The sequence below is a fragment of the Miniopterus schreibersii genome, assembly GCF_964146895.1.
Source record: "Miniopterus schreibersii genome assembly, chromosome: 15".
NCBI lineage: Eukaryota > Metazoa > Chordata > Mammalia > Chiroptera > Miniopteridae > Miniopterus > Miniopterus schreibersii.
This window is the reverse complement of record NC_138115.1, coordinates 17670726-17683597: the sequence shown is the minus strand read 5'-3', so window position 1 is coordinate 17683597 and position 12872 is coordinate 17670726. Positions and strand designations below refer to the sequence as shown.

General features: G+C 58.9%; 1 protein-coding gene across 2 annotated transcripts; it reads right to left on the bottom strand.

The window, feature by feature from the left end:
- Positions 1 to 358: 358 nt before the first annotated feature.
- On the bottom strand, positions 359 to 11880 carry SEMA3G (semaphorin 3G). 2 transcript variants are annotated; one of them, XM_081159250.1, is made up of 16 exons: positions 11705 to 11880; positions 9868 to 10028; positions 9691 to 9753; positions 9369 to 9488; positions 9010 to 9100; positions 8779 to 8895; positions 8397 to 8542; positions 8109 to 8223; positions 7945 to 8014; positions 7501 to 7645; positions 6973 to 7204; positions 6787 to 6878; positions 6054 to 6095; positions 5111 to 5339; positions 4708 to 4847; positions 359 to 3372 (listed from the first exon to the last, which is right to left on the bottom strand). In XM_081159250.1, the coding sequence occupies exons 1-16, from the start codon at positions 11811 to 11813 to the stop codon at positions 2932 to 2934; spliced, it is 2313 nt and encodes a 770-aa protein (XP_081015376.1). In that variant the 5' UTR covers positions 11814 to 11880; the 3' UTR covers positions 359 to 2931. The 2 variants fall into 2 exon arrangements, with proteins under 2 accessions (XP_081015376.1, XP_081015375.1); XM_081159249.1 differs by having other exon boundaries at positions 359 to 3375; positions 11705 to 11852.
- Positions 11881 to 12872: the final 992 nt, after the last annotated feature.

The window sequence follows — 12872 nt, the reverse complement described above, 5'->3', positions numbered from 1 at the left end:
CCAGGCTGCAAGATGGAACTGATGACTGACCCGTTCTGTTAAGCCCCCCTAGTCTATTGCATGGATTGAGGTGCTCATCCAAGCTAGAGGCTAGTCTCCCTGGTGAGGTGGGGCAGTTTCCACCCCCAACTTTTCTCACCTCCCTCCAGCACCAGTGGAGTCTGCTCTCTGGGCAGCATCATGTCACAGGGAGTGGGAGCGTCCTGTAGCACACCCAGTAGGCGGGACTATGGGGCCTCCCTCCTCCCCAGAAACTGCAGCCCCCACGGCACAGCCTGGCCCCCTGGGCGAGAGCACAGGGGCCTTAATAAACGTTGGTATGTGGTTTGGGATGAAGACAGGCACCAGGCCAAGTGTTGCTGTCACAAATGTCAAGTGTTATTGTGGAAAAAACAAGGCTGCCTACGTGCCCAGCCACCCTTTGCCAGCATTTTTTTTTTTTTTTCTGGTTCAAGAGCCTCCTGAAGTCCCAAGAAGATCAGTCTCAGGAGCCCAAAGGGCAGGATTTTCCTAATTTAATAAGCAATCTCAGCTTCATAGACAACACCCCCTGACTCTTTCCTTCCCTTGATACCCACCCTCCCTGCTGGAAAATACCACCTAGGGTGGTCTTCTCACGCATGGAATGGATGGAGAAGGCTCTTCATTTCCAACTCACACAGATGGTATCAGTCAGTTCAGTACAGAAATACACAGATACAATAATGCAATTATGTGATGTAAATATTAACTTCATTACTTTCCTTGTAGGCTCTGTGTGGTAGGCCACTGTGCTATCATCACCGGAGCTCAGGGATGGTCATGACAAAGTAACAAAAGTAATTAGAGGAAGTGTGTTCTGAAGACCGAGAAATCACAAAGCCCATCTCAACATATGAATGCAAAACCAGAATTCACTCATAGAGGCATTTCCAGGGTTAACAACGCATAGTACCGTGGGGGCCCGGAGCTGGTGGGAGCTGTCCATAATTTTCCAATGCAGGTGTTCTTTGTTCAGGATTTTGAGCTCCTCCCTCCATTTTCCAGAGTAGCTTCCCCAAAGGACCCTACCTGGAGCCAGCCACACCTGGGTTCAGCCTATAGGCCACTGAGGGCCTGGTTGTTTCTTCCTGGCTTCCCTGGGCAGAGGGGCAGAGCTGGCCGCACCGCTGACACCAACACCCTGCGCTCTCTCCTCCCCCTCTATCCCCCTTCCCCGCCCTCCTCCAGCTCCCCTTCCCACAGCCCTTCTCTCCTCTGCTTTTACCTGCTGATAGCCAGGCCATCCCAACCCAGGCCAAGGCTCCCCACAGCGCTGTCAGGTTCATCTCGAAGCAATCAAAGGGGGAAGGAGGGCCTCTTTCAGGTCCCAGGTGGGGGGTGGGGGGTGGCACAGGTACAGTCCAAGGCAGACACCGGCTGGGTTTGAGTTCAATGGGGCAGGAGGCCCTGTCTTACTTTTTGTCTATTTTTTTTCTCCTTTATGCATCTTGGTTTTTTAATGGAGGGAGTCTTGAACCTGACGCTGCTGTCTCCCTCCTGCCAGTTCTGTGCGTCACTAAGTTGTTCATATACAGCTGGGAACAGCTTTTCATTTAGCCCCCCTCCTCTTGCCCTGCTGTGTCACTAGCTCAAGAAAGACACTACTACCGATGGCAAAACACCTCTCTACATGTGCAGACAGAGTGTGGACTGGCCACCTGAGCCGCAGTCCCCAGAACCAGCAGGACCTGAAGTTCTTAGCAGCTTTTTCCCCTATGTTTTTCCCTTAAAAGAAAAAAGCCTTCATAAATGAACCATCCACAACCAACCCTTATTTAGCAGAAACCAAAGATCCCACGGTGGGAAACATCTGGCCTTCCCTGTGGCTCCTGAGCTAATTGATGCCATCTTGAGTCCTTGGGCATGCCCGCTCCTGGGTCCCCTAGCCCATCCTAGGCCCTCCCACCCTCTTCCCATCTCAGAAGCCTGCCAATCCCTGGGCATAGCCCTACCCCTGGTCCTGCCCACCAGCTGCAGCTTGCTCTCAGAGCTGCCACATTCCCACCCTCCCAGGCTGGGGGTGAGCCTGCATTGCCCTGGGAGACAGCCCACTCCTACCCAGCTCCCCTCGCCCCATCTCTAGTCCACAGAGATGGGGATGACATTCTCCTAGAGTCCTCACCTTGCTTGTCAGCATGGAGACCCTGATGGTAGGGAGGGGGAATACTATCAGGAGGGGTGGGCATCCCAGGAAACCTGGCCTGCAGCTCAGGAGCCTGGGGAAGGGAAATCAGGCTGTGAAGCTCCCTTGGTTTATGAAGTAGAGACTGAGACCTGGCCCATCCCCAGCATGAAGAGAGCTCTAGCAGTCTATGCCTCTGTGATTCTGAGATGGAGAACAGGCGGTGGGCAGTGGCAAGGGATCACCAAGATATCAGAGCACAAAGCAGAGGCTCTACCTTCTCAGTACCTCCTCTTTTCCTCCCCAACTCAGTCAGTGTTGGTCCAGCTTAGATGCAATGTCCGCCCTCCTTTGGCAGCCTAAGGGCCTCCTGCCACAACCTCCTCAGAGGCACCCTCACACCCACTCTAAGGCTCACTCAGAATGGCCTTTGTTCTGCAGCTGGGACAGAACCACCCAGCCCTCTTGCCTCTGGGCACAAACAGAAAAGCGCTCTGGGGGCCACCTCTGAGAACAAATAGCAGGCCCACTGGGGTTGCCAGTGGCCAGAGGGTGCTGGCTCCATCTAGAACTAAGAGCAGAAAGCTGCAAGGAACAGGCACAGGGCCCCTCCATCAGGCCCTCAGCCTTTCCTGTAGCAGCCTGGTAGGAGCTTAGGGGGCAGAGAATCCCATCTTTAGGAGGTGATCAAGCCTGAGGGCTCCCTCTGCCCTAGTTGGGTGGATGGGAGACACTAGGGGTTGATACTGGGCCACTGGGCCCATCCCAACCACCCCCTCCTCTGCCTTCTATGTGGCCTCCACCTCCCGGGGTGTCCGATTTCTCTCGGCCTGCACCCGGCTCTTCACCTTCTTGCCCAGTTCGAGCCCTGCCCAGCTCTTGCCCTTGGCCTGTTTGCCCCGGTTCCGGGAGGAACACCACATGCGCTCACAGTACTCATCCACCCGGGGCAAATTGGCGAAGCCGATGAGCTGCAGGATGTCCTTGTACCAGGCCTTGGGTGGGGTGGAGGCCAGGCCTCCCCGGGCAGAGGGCTCCTGTGGCCTCTGCTCCCCATGGAACAGGCTGCTGAGCTGCGCAGCCACAATCACCTCCAGAGTCAGGCGGGCCACCGTCTGGGAGAAGCCGTGCTCCAGCGTAGTGCAGGTGTAGGTGCCCTCATCGAGGCGGCTGAGCCTGCGGAACAGCAGCCCCTGCTCCGTTTGCAGGACTCGTTCATCTGTCTTCACCTGCTGGGCACCAGGGAGGGCGTGAGGGGGCCGTGGAGCAGAGTGCACACCATCAATTTCTCTGCACCCTGCTTTTCCAAATGTGCCATCTCAGGGCCCAGGGCTGGGGCACTTCCCTTTCCCATTCTCCCCTTTCTAGGCTCAGCCTCCTCGAGACTAAGCTAATTGCAGGCAGGGCACCACCATTCCATAACCCAGGGCATGGTCTGGGAAGGGGGCTTTTCAAAAATTTGGCTGATTTCTCGCTAGTCAAAGTTCTGGAGCACCTATCTTGGCTTTGGGGGTGCCCTGGCACACATTCCCAGTGAAGTGAGAGGGTAGGAGGGTATTTATAGGCTTTTACTCAGGGGGTCTGTAACCCCAGCCCCAGGACTAGAATTCCGCTCACTCTACATCTCTGCATTGTTCACTCCCCCACAGTGCAGGGCCCACAGCCCCAGCCAGGGGTGGGACAAGCGCCCATCAGTGTGGGAGGCGGGAGTGGTGTTCTGACCCGGCGGATCTCTGGCCCAGCCTCTGTCTGGGCTTTCGTCTGCATGGCTGTATTTGAGGCTGGCCTGCTTGGGCAGTTAGTGCTGTGTAATTTCATCTCATTGCTCCCCCTGCCCCTGGCCCCTGGGGGAGTCTCTCAGTGCCTAGCCCAACAGCTGGCCCAAGGCTGGCCTCCTCCAGTTCCCAAGCTGGAAGGACAGCCCCCCCCCCCCCCCCCCCCGCCCCCGTAATTAGCCCACTCCCTCCCCTCCCCTCCCCTGCCTGTGGGAGCTCTTGAGAATTGTTCCTTACCCTGCCGCACCCACACCCAGCCTCAGGCCCCAGACTGAAACCATCTCTGGGACTGACAGATCTTTCCAGATGGGGGAGGAGGGCCTGGGCAGACTGTTGGACTCTAGGGAGGAACTGTGGGACCAAGCAGTGTTGGAGGCATGGGGGCCAGTGGCCAGGGGCACAAGCCTGGGGCAGAGGAGAACCAAGAACCCCTGGGGAGAAGACCCCCTTCTAAGAGGAGCCATATGTGCAAGCATGGGGGACTTCCTGAGCAGTCCACCCCCTTCCCTCTCCTCCATCTCTGCTATCCACCTCTCAGAGCTCGGCTCAGAGCCTTGGGAGTTGGTGGGCTCCCTGTCACTAGAGGAGTTCCAGGCACATCTAGCCTGGGCGTTCCCAGATGGCAGGAGCAAGCACCTCATTCCAGGCACCCCAGGGGCTAATGCACAGTTTTCTTCAGTTGAACTTGGCAGGTTCCCTCAGAGCCCCTTCCTAGGACTCAGGACTTGGGGTTCAGGGAGGGACGTGACCTAAGGACAAGTACGAACTGGAGGCAAGGTCCTCACTCACCTGGTCAAACCCCTGGTCCCCCGGCCTCTGCAAGAACCAGTGCACAGTTGCCTGGGGAGACTTGGGCAGGCACTCCAGGAAGGTGCTGTTGTGCTCCGTGCCATAGACCGTAGTGGTGGCCACGAGTCCTGCAGCCACCTCTGGAGGGAAGTGGAGGTGGGCTCAGCTCAGGAACTATGGGACCCCTAGCTCCCACAGTCCAGGAGCCCCCATAAGTGTTACAGGGACCTCGATGTCTATCAATCCCCAAGCCAGTCCCACTCTGTCCAAAGACCCTACACCCATATACTGAGAGAACTGTTCAGATAGGGAAATTGAGGACTGTGTGTTGCAACAAGACAAGTCTGAGGCCCCATTTCACAGGGGTTGAGCCCAGGCCACGGGGTGAGTAGCTGCCACTCACCTTCCTGGCTCTGGCCCAGGCACTGCAGGGCAGGGTTGCCATGACGGATGTCCTGCCGGCGGAACCGGCGCTTGCCGGTGCCAGGCCGGTAGCGGGTGCAGGAAGCACCATCCCAGGCGCAATATGGGTCCCGGGCCAAGCAGCACTCTGCACAGGCACTGCCATAAGTCTCACACTGGTGCAGCTGCAGCCAGGCCACACCCAGCCTCGAGCCCACGTACAGCATTTGCTGGGGAGAGACCCAAGTAGAGCCCACAGTGAGCCTGGGCTTCCCCAGAAGCAGCTAGGCTCTCAGGTCCCTTGGTTTCCTGAGATCCCTGCCATTTTCAAGCAACCTTCCAGAATGTCTTGGGTGCATTCACAGAACAAAATGCTTATCACCCACATGCTGTACACCAGATCCTGTGCTGGGACATGTAGGGGATGGGGCAGACCCAGGATCCTTTCTCCAAGGGGCTTCCCCAGGCTCTCCCTGCTCTGACCTTTGCCCTCTACCCCAATGGCCTTTATCCTGACTTGCCTCTGACCTTAGAGGTGCACTCTGCTTTAAGCAATCCCAGTACCAAAGCCAGAATTTACCCAACGATCAACTGAGGCAGATAAACTGGGGAAGATGGTATTTGCCACTTGTAAAGGGACACAGCAGTCCTCTAAGAAGTGGCTCCCCTGTTTGATTTCAAATCTGGATTTTTGTTTTCAAGCACTTTTTTTTGCCTCCCCTGGGGAGCCGGTCTTTGTGGATCTCTTATCTGAACACAGCCTCACTCACTCAGGGTCTCCCGCTGCCCACTGGTTTCATGCATGGGAATCTCAGCTCCCAGCTGGACTCCCAACCCTCTCTGCAGGGCCTAACCAGGAGGCCCAGTGCCAGACACAGGCAATGCTCAAGGAGGCTTTGGGGAGGGAAGGAAGGAGGCGCTGGGAGGGGTGCAGCTGCTCTTACCCTTTTGACAGAGATCTCCATCTCAGTGATGGCTGTTGGCACCTGGGGAAGGAGCAGGGCCTCAGGGTGGGGGGTGTTGGAGACCCCTCCACTGCACCCCCTCTTTCAGCCTCCTTTAACCCCTGGGTGGGAACCACCCACCCCCCAGCCCGGGTTAGTGCAAGCCCTGCCTACTAGGGCCAGACAGTCTTCCCAGAGATCAGGTTACAAAAAAGGTCCCCTTACCCTGGCTGGCCTCCAAGCACGATGCTTGGCTAACAGCACAAATCTCCAGTGTCCCCTCCCACAGCCCTGTTCCCCGGCAATGAAGCAGCTGTCCCAGATCACCCATTGCATGTTGGGAGGTATGACAGTCCCCCAGACACATCACCTGCCTGATTCTTTAGAGGGGCCAACAGAACCCCTTGGGCAATTGGGGTCTCAGCCACCCCCTCACAGTGACCTGTGCCTATCAGGGCTTTGTCAAGGGGTGCTCACCTCGGCCATCCCTCCCTGGGTCCCCCCAACTCTCAGCTCACAGACTGCATCTCCAGGCCCCTCAGTCATTCAGAAACACCAGCAAGGCCTCTGCAGCAGAGAGTGTCATCACTTTCCTCCCCCACTGGCCACAAGTTCAGTAAAGACAGGCCCATCTCCCTCCTGCGCTTTGCTCCTGCTTCCCTGTAGCCTGGGCTAGACCCAGGGACTGGCTTGAGGAGACCCCTCCCTCCCATCAGCGAGCCTCCCTGCTCACCTTAAACACCTGGAGCTCTTCCAGAACCACCTCCTCAGGCTCTGCTGAGTCCCCAGACTGGAGGGCCATGACCTTGAGCACTGACCCTGAATCTGAGTTAGGAGAGGAGGGGTCAGTAGGAGAGGAAGGGGCAGCCTGGGCACCCACACACCTCCCCAGTCCAGCTACCTTACTCAGCCCACCCACCAGTCCCCAGGAAGATGACATCATAGGTCCCGTCCTCTGCCTCCACGCGGTCCACCACGATCTGGCGCAGCTGCTGGGCCAGGTGGGTTTTGACGAGGACAGGGCGGCCCCGCCGAGGTCGCACAGACTGGAACATGAGTGGGTGGGCTCGGGCAAACTGCAGCACCTCGTCCGGGTAGTCCTTGGTGCTGCCAAAGGGTCGTCGGGGCTGTGCAGTCATCTTGCTGGGACACTGTGGCAGTGGCAAAGGGAGCACCTGGAGTCCTGGGATCCTGGGATCACACGGTCCCCACCCCAGCCTATCCAGGGCCCCATTGTCTGGGCATGCCAACCTCAGAGGGAGTGCTCTCATTGTGCAAGATGCTCCTTAACATGGTCAGGGCTCCATGCCAAGCCTCACCCTTACCCTGCCCCTCTGGAGCCCTAGATCTGAGCTGCTATGGAGCTGCGTGTAGACACCATGCTGTCCCAACATAGAGCCCCCTGGCATCTGCTCTGCTCTCTCCCCTGGCCTGGCCAGATACTCACCACGCCAGGGCGGGGGAAGGGCACCTTGCCCCCATAGGGCCCCCACTGGTGCTGGGGACCCTCTTGGTGGGCAAAGGGCCCCCTGAAGACCTCCCAGATGTCCTCCATGTGATACAAGCAGACTGCGAAGCCCTGGAACACAGCACTGCCACAGGCAGACAGGGAGAGTCAGGCCAGGGTGGCCGTCTTAGGTGGGAAAAAGGCAGCCTGGCTCTATGGGCAGGGCAGAGGGCCACAGTCCCTGCAGTCAGCAGAAACTGGAAAACAAGGACACCCAGGCAAAGGTAAAGAGAGCGGAGAATACAGCCAGAGTCACCAAGTCAGAGACAGGGACAGAGACAGAGACCCACGGCAAAGCCGGGATATGAAGCCAGACGCTCAACAGAGGAGCCCGGGGTACAGAGACCAGGCCGGGCCGGGGTAAGGGGAGGCTGGTGTGCCCACCTGACCGTGCTGAAAAGCGCGTACACCTCCAGGCTCTTCCCTGCCTTGGGCCACAGCAGGAACACATCCTCTGGGAGACAGAAGGCCACTGCCAATGTCCCCCACTCACTGGCTCTGAGCCCTCCCCACTCCCGCATCCAGGCCTGCCCTTGGCCTGCCCTTACCCAGCTGGTCAAAGTGGGTCTCTGCACCACCGGGACCGGGCACGGAGCAGACCAGCCTGGCCTTGAGAAAGGTGCTCCATTTGTTCACCAGCACCCGCTGACCCCCGGCGTCATTCTGTGGTCGGAGGGCCAGAGTCAGCCCCGGGCCCCAGAGGATGGCCCCTCCTCCTCGCCTCCACCCCTACCCCTCAGGGCAGAGGCATGGACATTGGCTGAAGGTGGGACAGGCTGGGAAAGAGGGAATGCAGCAAGGACATCGGCCCCTCCCTGCCCCTCCCCAGCTCTCACCACGCAGACACGGCCCACGCGGCTGACGGTGACATGGCCCGGGCCACCATCTGGAGAAGGGACAGTCTCGGAGAAGAAGAAGTACACCTTGTCATCATTACGGTCAGAGTTGTCAGAGATCCGGGCAGCCATCACAAACCGGGGGTCTGGACGGGGGCAGTGACAGTGTGAAGCTGGTGGGGGAGCCTCACAGGGGAGGACAGGTGGCTGAACCCACTGGGGAGGGAAACAGGTACAGGGGCCCCCACTGGAGGCTGGAGTCCCAGGGGGTGAAGAGGAGATGGGCCGCCCCTCTGTCTCTATTCCAGGGTCAGCTCTCCTGCCTCCTGCAGATGTGGGGCAGACCCCAGCCCGCCTCGCCCTCCACAGGCCCTGGACTCACTGTGCAGGAGGTTCTGGTCAGAGTCAGAACGCAAGGCCGGCCGGGGACCTCCACTGCGGAAGATCATGGCCTCCCGCCCCAGGAAGTCGGCAGTGAGGCCTGTGTACAGCTCCCCACCTGGGGTGGGGTCGGGGCAGAGTCAGGGGAGGCGGGCCCAGCCACCATCCCTTCCCAAGGACATCAGCCGGCTCCCACCCTCCCCCTGCCCACCCAGACCTGGGCATCACCCACCTACAAAGGTGCTGGCGAAAGGACTACTGGGCTCGTGCGGGCACCGTCCCCGCCCACTTTCAACACTGTGGGGCTCCAGGCGAAGTACATGCTGGGGGAGAGCAAGGGAGGGGTGTCACCTAGGAAAGCCGTACCAGCCCCCCCCCGCCCCCCAGTAGTGGCCATTGCGTGCAGCTGGAGAGTGGGGGGGTGAAGGTACCCTCAATTCAGGGCCTTGCCAATGAGGTCAGCTCTGGCACAAAGGCTCCTTTCAGGCTCTGAAACCTCTGTCCTGACCCAGGCTCAACAGGGAGGGTTCAGGGAGCCTGGAGGAAATGTCATTGCTTCCCAGTCCCCCGTGGGGCCTGCCACAGGCTCACCTCCCCACGGTGCCCAACAGCAATGAGTGCGCAGGTGGGATGAAAGGCCCCAGTGCCACACGCCAGCAGGTGGGTTCGGTTGTGGGGCTGCAGCACCCGCACGAAGTTGGCACACTCCATCTAGTGGGGAGAGGGACAGGACTGCTCACCATCTCCTCAGGTCCCAAGGTTCAGCTTGCCTGGCTTATCAGTTCTGGGGGTCTAGGGCAACATTCTTCATGGATCTTCAAGAGCAATTCTGTTATCTGTTTCAACTGACCCCAGCACAGGCAGCTGGAGGCTGTCCTGGGGAAGTTGGTCAGGTTTGGGGACAGTCACTCACCAAAGGATCTCGTCCCTTTCGAACACACTCCTCCCTCTGTCCTGGCTGTGGTGGCCACAGGACCTGAAACACAGCCCAGCTGACCCCTGAGCTCACGGCCTCAGTTTCCCCATCCAGCCTCCCATCCAGAGTTGCCCAGCTCCCAGACAGACCCTCTCCCTGGTCAGCCCAGCTCACCTCCCGGGGGTCCGCCCATGCCTGGTCCAGCTGCAGAGAGTAGATGGCATCACGACCCCCCAGAAAGAGGCGGTCTCTGTACTCATCCAGGTACATCACCTGAAGATCTAGGGGGCCCCGGGGACCCAGAAAGATGGCAGAGCGGTTGGCAGATAGGAGATCTACAAGGGAGCAAGGGAGGGGGTCAAGGTCCCCCTCAGCCAAGTCATGGAAGTAGAGGGTCCCAGCTGTGCATTTACCCCCCACACACTCACATCTGGAAAATGTTTCCATCCACAGGGCTGCCAGGAGGGCTTCTGGGAAATGGCTCCTGGGGGTGGGTGGGACAGAGGGCTCTGAGCCCCCACTCAGCCCAGCCCACGCAGGGGCCAACGCCTATCCCTCCACTCCTTAGCCCCCTGGTCCTTCAGTTAACATCTTCCCAGTGGCCCATCTGCTCTATGCAGTCCCCAGTGAAGATGGCCCCACTGGCAGACCATCCGGCAGCAAGCTGGAGGAAGGGTGAGTGAGTCTGAGCAGTGTGCAGTGGACAGGCAGGGGAGAGTGTTCCCAGCAGAGGGAACACCTGGAAAAGGCCTGGGTATGGTAGAGGCCAGGTGTGGCCAGGCCAAGCTCCAGGCTCTAGTCCAAGGATGTGGCTAAAGAGGATTTTCTCATTACCCATAGACCCTCCCCTCCCAGCCCTAGGTATGGAGGTTTGGGGATGCTAGTCTTAGGACTCAAGGATCCTGAAATAGGTCCTTGGTGTTAGGCTAGGGAGGTGGAAATGGTGGGTAGGCAAGGGGACAGACAGCAAGATGGGTGGGAAGGGGCCCTGGCCACCCTAGGAAAGTATCCTATACCTGCCCAAGGGGTCATCCCCAGCCCAGCACCCACTCCATCCCCAAATTCATCAACAGCCTCTTCCAGGAAGCCCTCCATGACTGACAGTACTTTGGAAGGGATAGGCTTTTTCTTATAGCCAGACTTCCCTCCAAAACCACAGCTCCAAGGGTAGGACCAAATTCTCCCCCTAGACCCCATTTTTAGACTCTCCAGAGTGGAGTCATATCTCACCCCTCATACTCTCCAGAGCCTGGGCCTCCCTTTGGGCTGAGGTTCCCAGAGAAAGTTGATCACCCCTCTGGCTTCCCTAAGAAGAATTTGTGGAGAGCCTGTGTCTCGGGAACCTTTTGCTGTGTACTGTCTCCACAGATTCAGAGGAGGCCTGTGTCCGCCCCAGCACCACATATCAGGTTAAACCTGCAGAAGAACCTCCTGGGCTGGGACGGAGGGAAGGAGTAGGCCAGCATCGGGAAATGGGCTGCAAGAGGCAGGTGGGTGCGGGGAAGCTGCGGGGACAGGGTGAGGGGCCCCATTGCAGGGTGGGGAGGAGAGGGGCAGGAATCTGTTCTCCCACTGTCTGCCCTGGGCAAGGAGCCCCCACCAAGTGCAGACAGACCCTCCAGACCTGCCCTGTGTGCCCATCCCCATCTCTCTCTGCCCATCTGTACTGAGGTCTCTCAGGGTCTCCATTCGTCTCTCTCTTTTTCTCAACAGTCCCCTCGGGTTTTCCTCTATGTGCCTCTGTCTCCGCTACCTCCTCTCTGGACGTACCTCCAGGAGCTGTCCCTGTCCCCCTGCCTCCTCCCCCAGTGTCCGCCTCTGGCAGCAACCAGAGGAGCACCATCCCGGGGAATGACCAAAAAATCCTTCCCACGGGCTGTGCCGGGAATGACTACATCCCTCCAGCTCGCAGAACAGACTGCCCCAGCTGGCTGGGACCCCCACAGCTGCGGGTGCTGCAGGGTCCCAGGGTCCCTCAGACATGCACATGAACAGGAGGACCCATCCATACCTCGGTAGGAGAGCCGCAGACGGGGCACGCTGGGGCCGGGACTGGGGCTGCCCCCGTGGAGCAGGAGACCCCCCAAGAGGCAGCAGATGGCCCAGGCTGAAGGGGCCATGCTGGGGGACCGAGGGTACCACGCTGCCCACGGAGCCACCCTCTGGTCCCACTGCTGGTTGTAGTTTGCTCTCTTGCCGCCAGGCCTGCCACTTATAAGGCAGTGGCTCCGCCCTGTCCAGGGGCAGGAAGGCGGTGGAGGAAGAGGGAGGGGGAAGAGGCTGCCAGGCACCAGCTTTGGCTCCCTCCACCCCAACTGGTGGCCCACTTGATGCCTCTGTCAGATTAGCCAGTTCCCCAGTTCCCCATTGGGGATACTCTTTCCCAGCCTGAATGTGGGTAGTTTACACAGATAGGTCCACAAACCCAAGTCTCCAGGCTCTAGCAAAATGTCAAGGGGGGAGATAATCTGGAAAAGAGGTCAGGAGTCAGAGATCAGAGGTTGATGGTCTAGGTGAGGGTCTGGTTGGACTCTCCTTTGCTCTCTGCCCCTCCAGGGCCTATGACAGAAACCTTTCCCCCACAAACTGACTTTAGGCCCCAGTCCCGAAACCAGCAGGGCCCAACCCCCTGAAGCCTTGGCTTGGCTCCCCAGCTTCCCTGCAGTGTCTAAGTTACCTGTATGTGCAGTCGGGAGTGGAGGTGAGGCTCTTCGGTCAAAGGGGCTCCATGTTCACAGATCTGAGATTGGCAAGAGATGAATGAAACATCTGGCCTCCAGGCCCCAGCCCAGCTTACTGAACAGGGGAGCCTCCCATTGCCCTGCCTCTCAGGCACCCAGTCCTTCCAGAGGCCCAGGGCCCAGAGTGTCACTCAGTGAGTGGTGGGTTCTTCCCAGAGTCCCCCTCTGCCCCATAGGCCCTATACATATGATCCCTCCAGAGTGAGGGTGAAGGGAGTGTGCTCACACCCTCACTCCCTCTGCCCTGAGCTCAGATCCTGGGGGGGGGGGGGGGGGGGGGAGGTGGCAAGAAAGCCACAGAGGGACAGGAGGAGACAAGACTGAGGGGCTGAATCTAGGCAAGTGAGGGGACTACCACATGCTCCCTATCCCACAGCAGTTCCTGTCCCTGTCCCCTCACAGCTGCTACTCCACCCCACCCCAGACCCCTATACTCAA

What these genes read in the sequence shown, in the direction of transcription:
- SEMA3G (XM_081159249.1), bottom strand. Translation starts at nt 11,813, where the DNA reads ATGGCCCCTTCAGCCTGGGCCATCTGCTGCCTCTTGGGGGGTCTCCTG. An exon ending in CTGTTGGGCACCGTGGGGAG is followed by an intron (nt 9,101 to 9,368) that starts GTGAGCCTGTGG and finishes GCTCTCCCCCAG; the next exon opens with CATGTACTTCGCCTGGAGCC. An exon ending in GCGCTTTTCAGCACGGTCAG is followed by an intron (nt 7,646 to 7,944) that starts GTGGGCACACCA and finishes TGCCTGTGGCAG; the next exon opens with TGCTGTGTTCCAGGGCTTCG.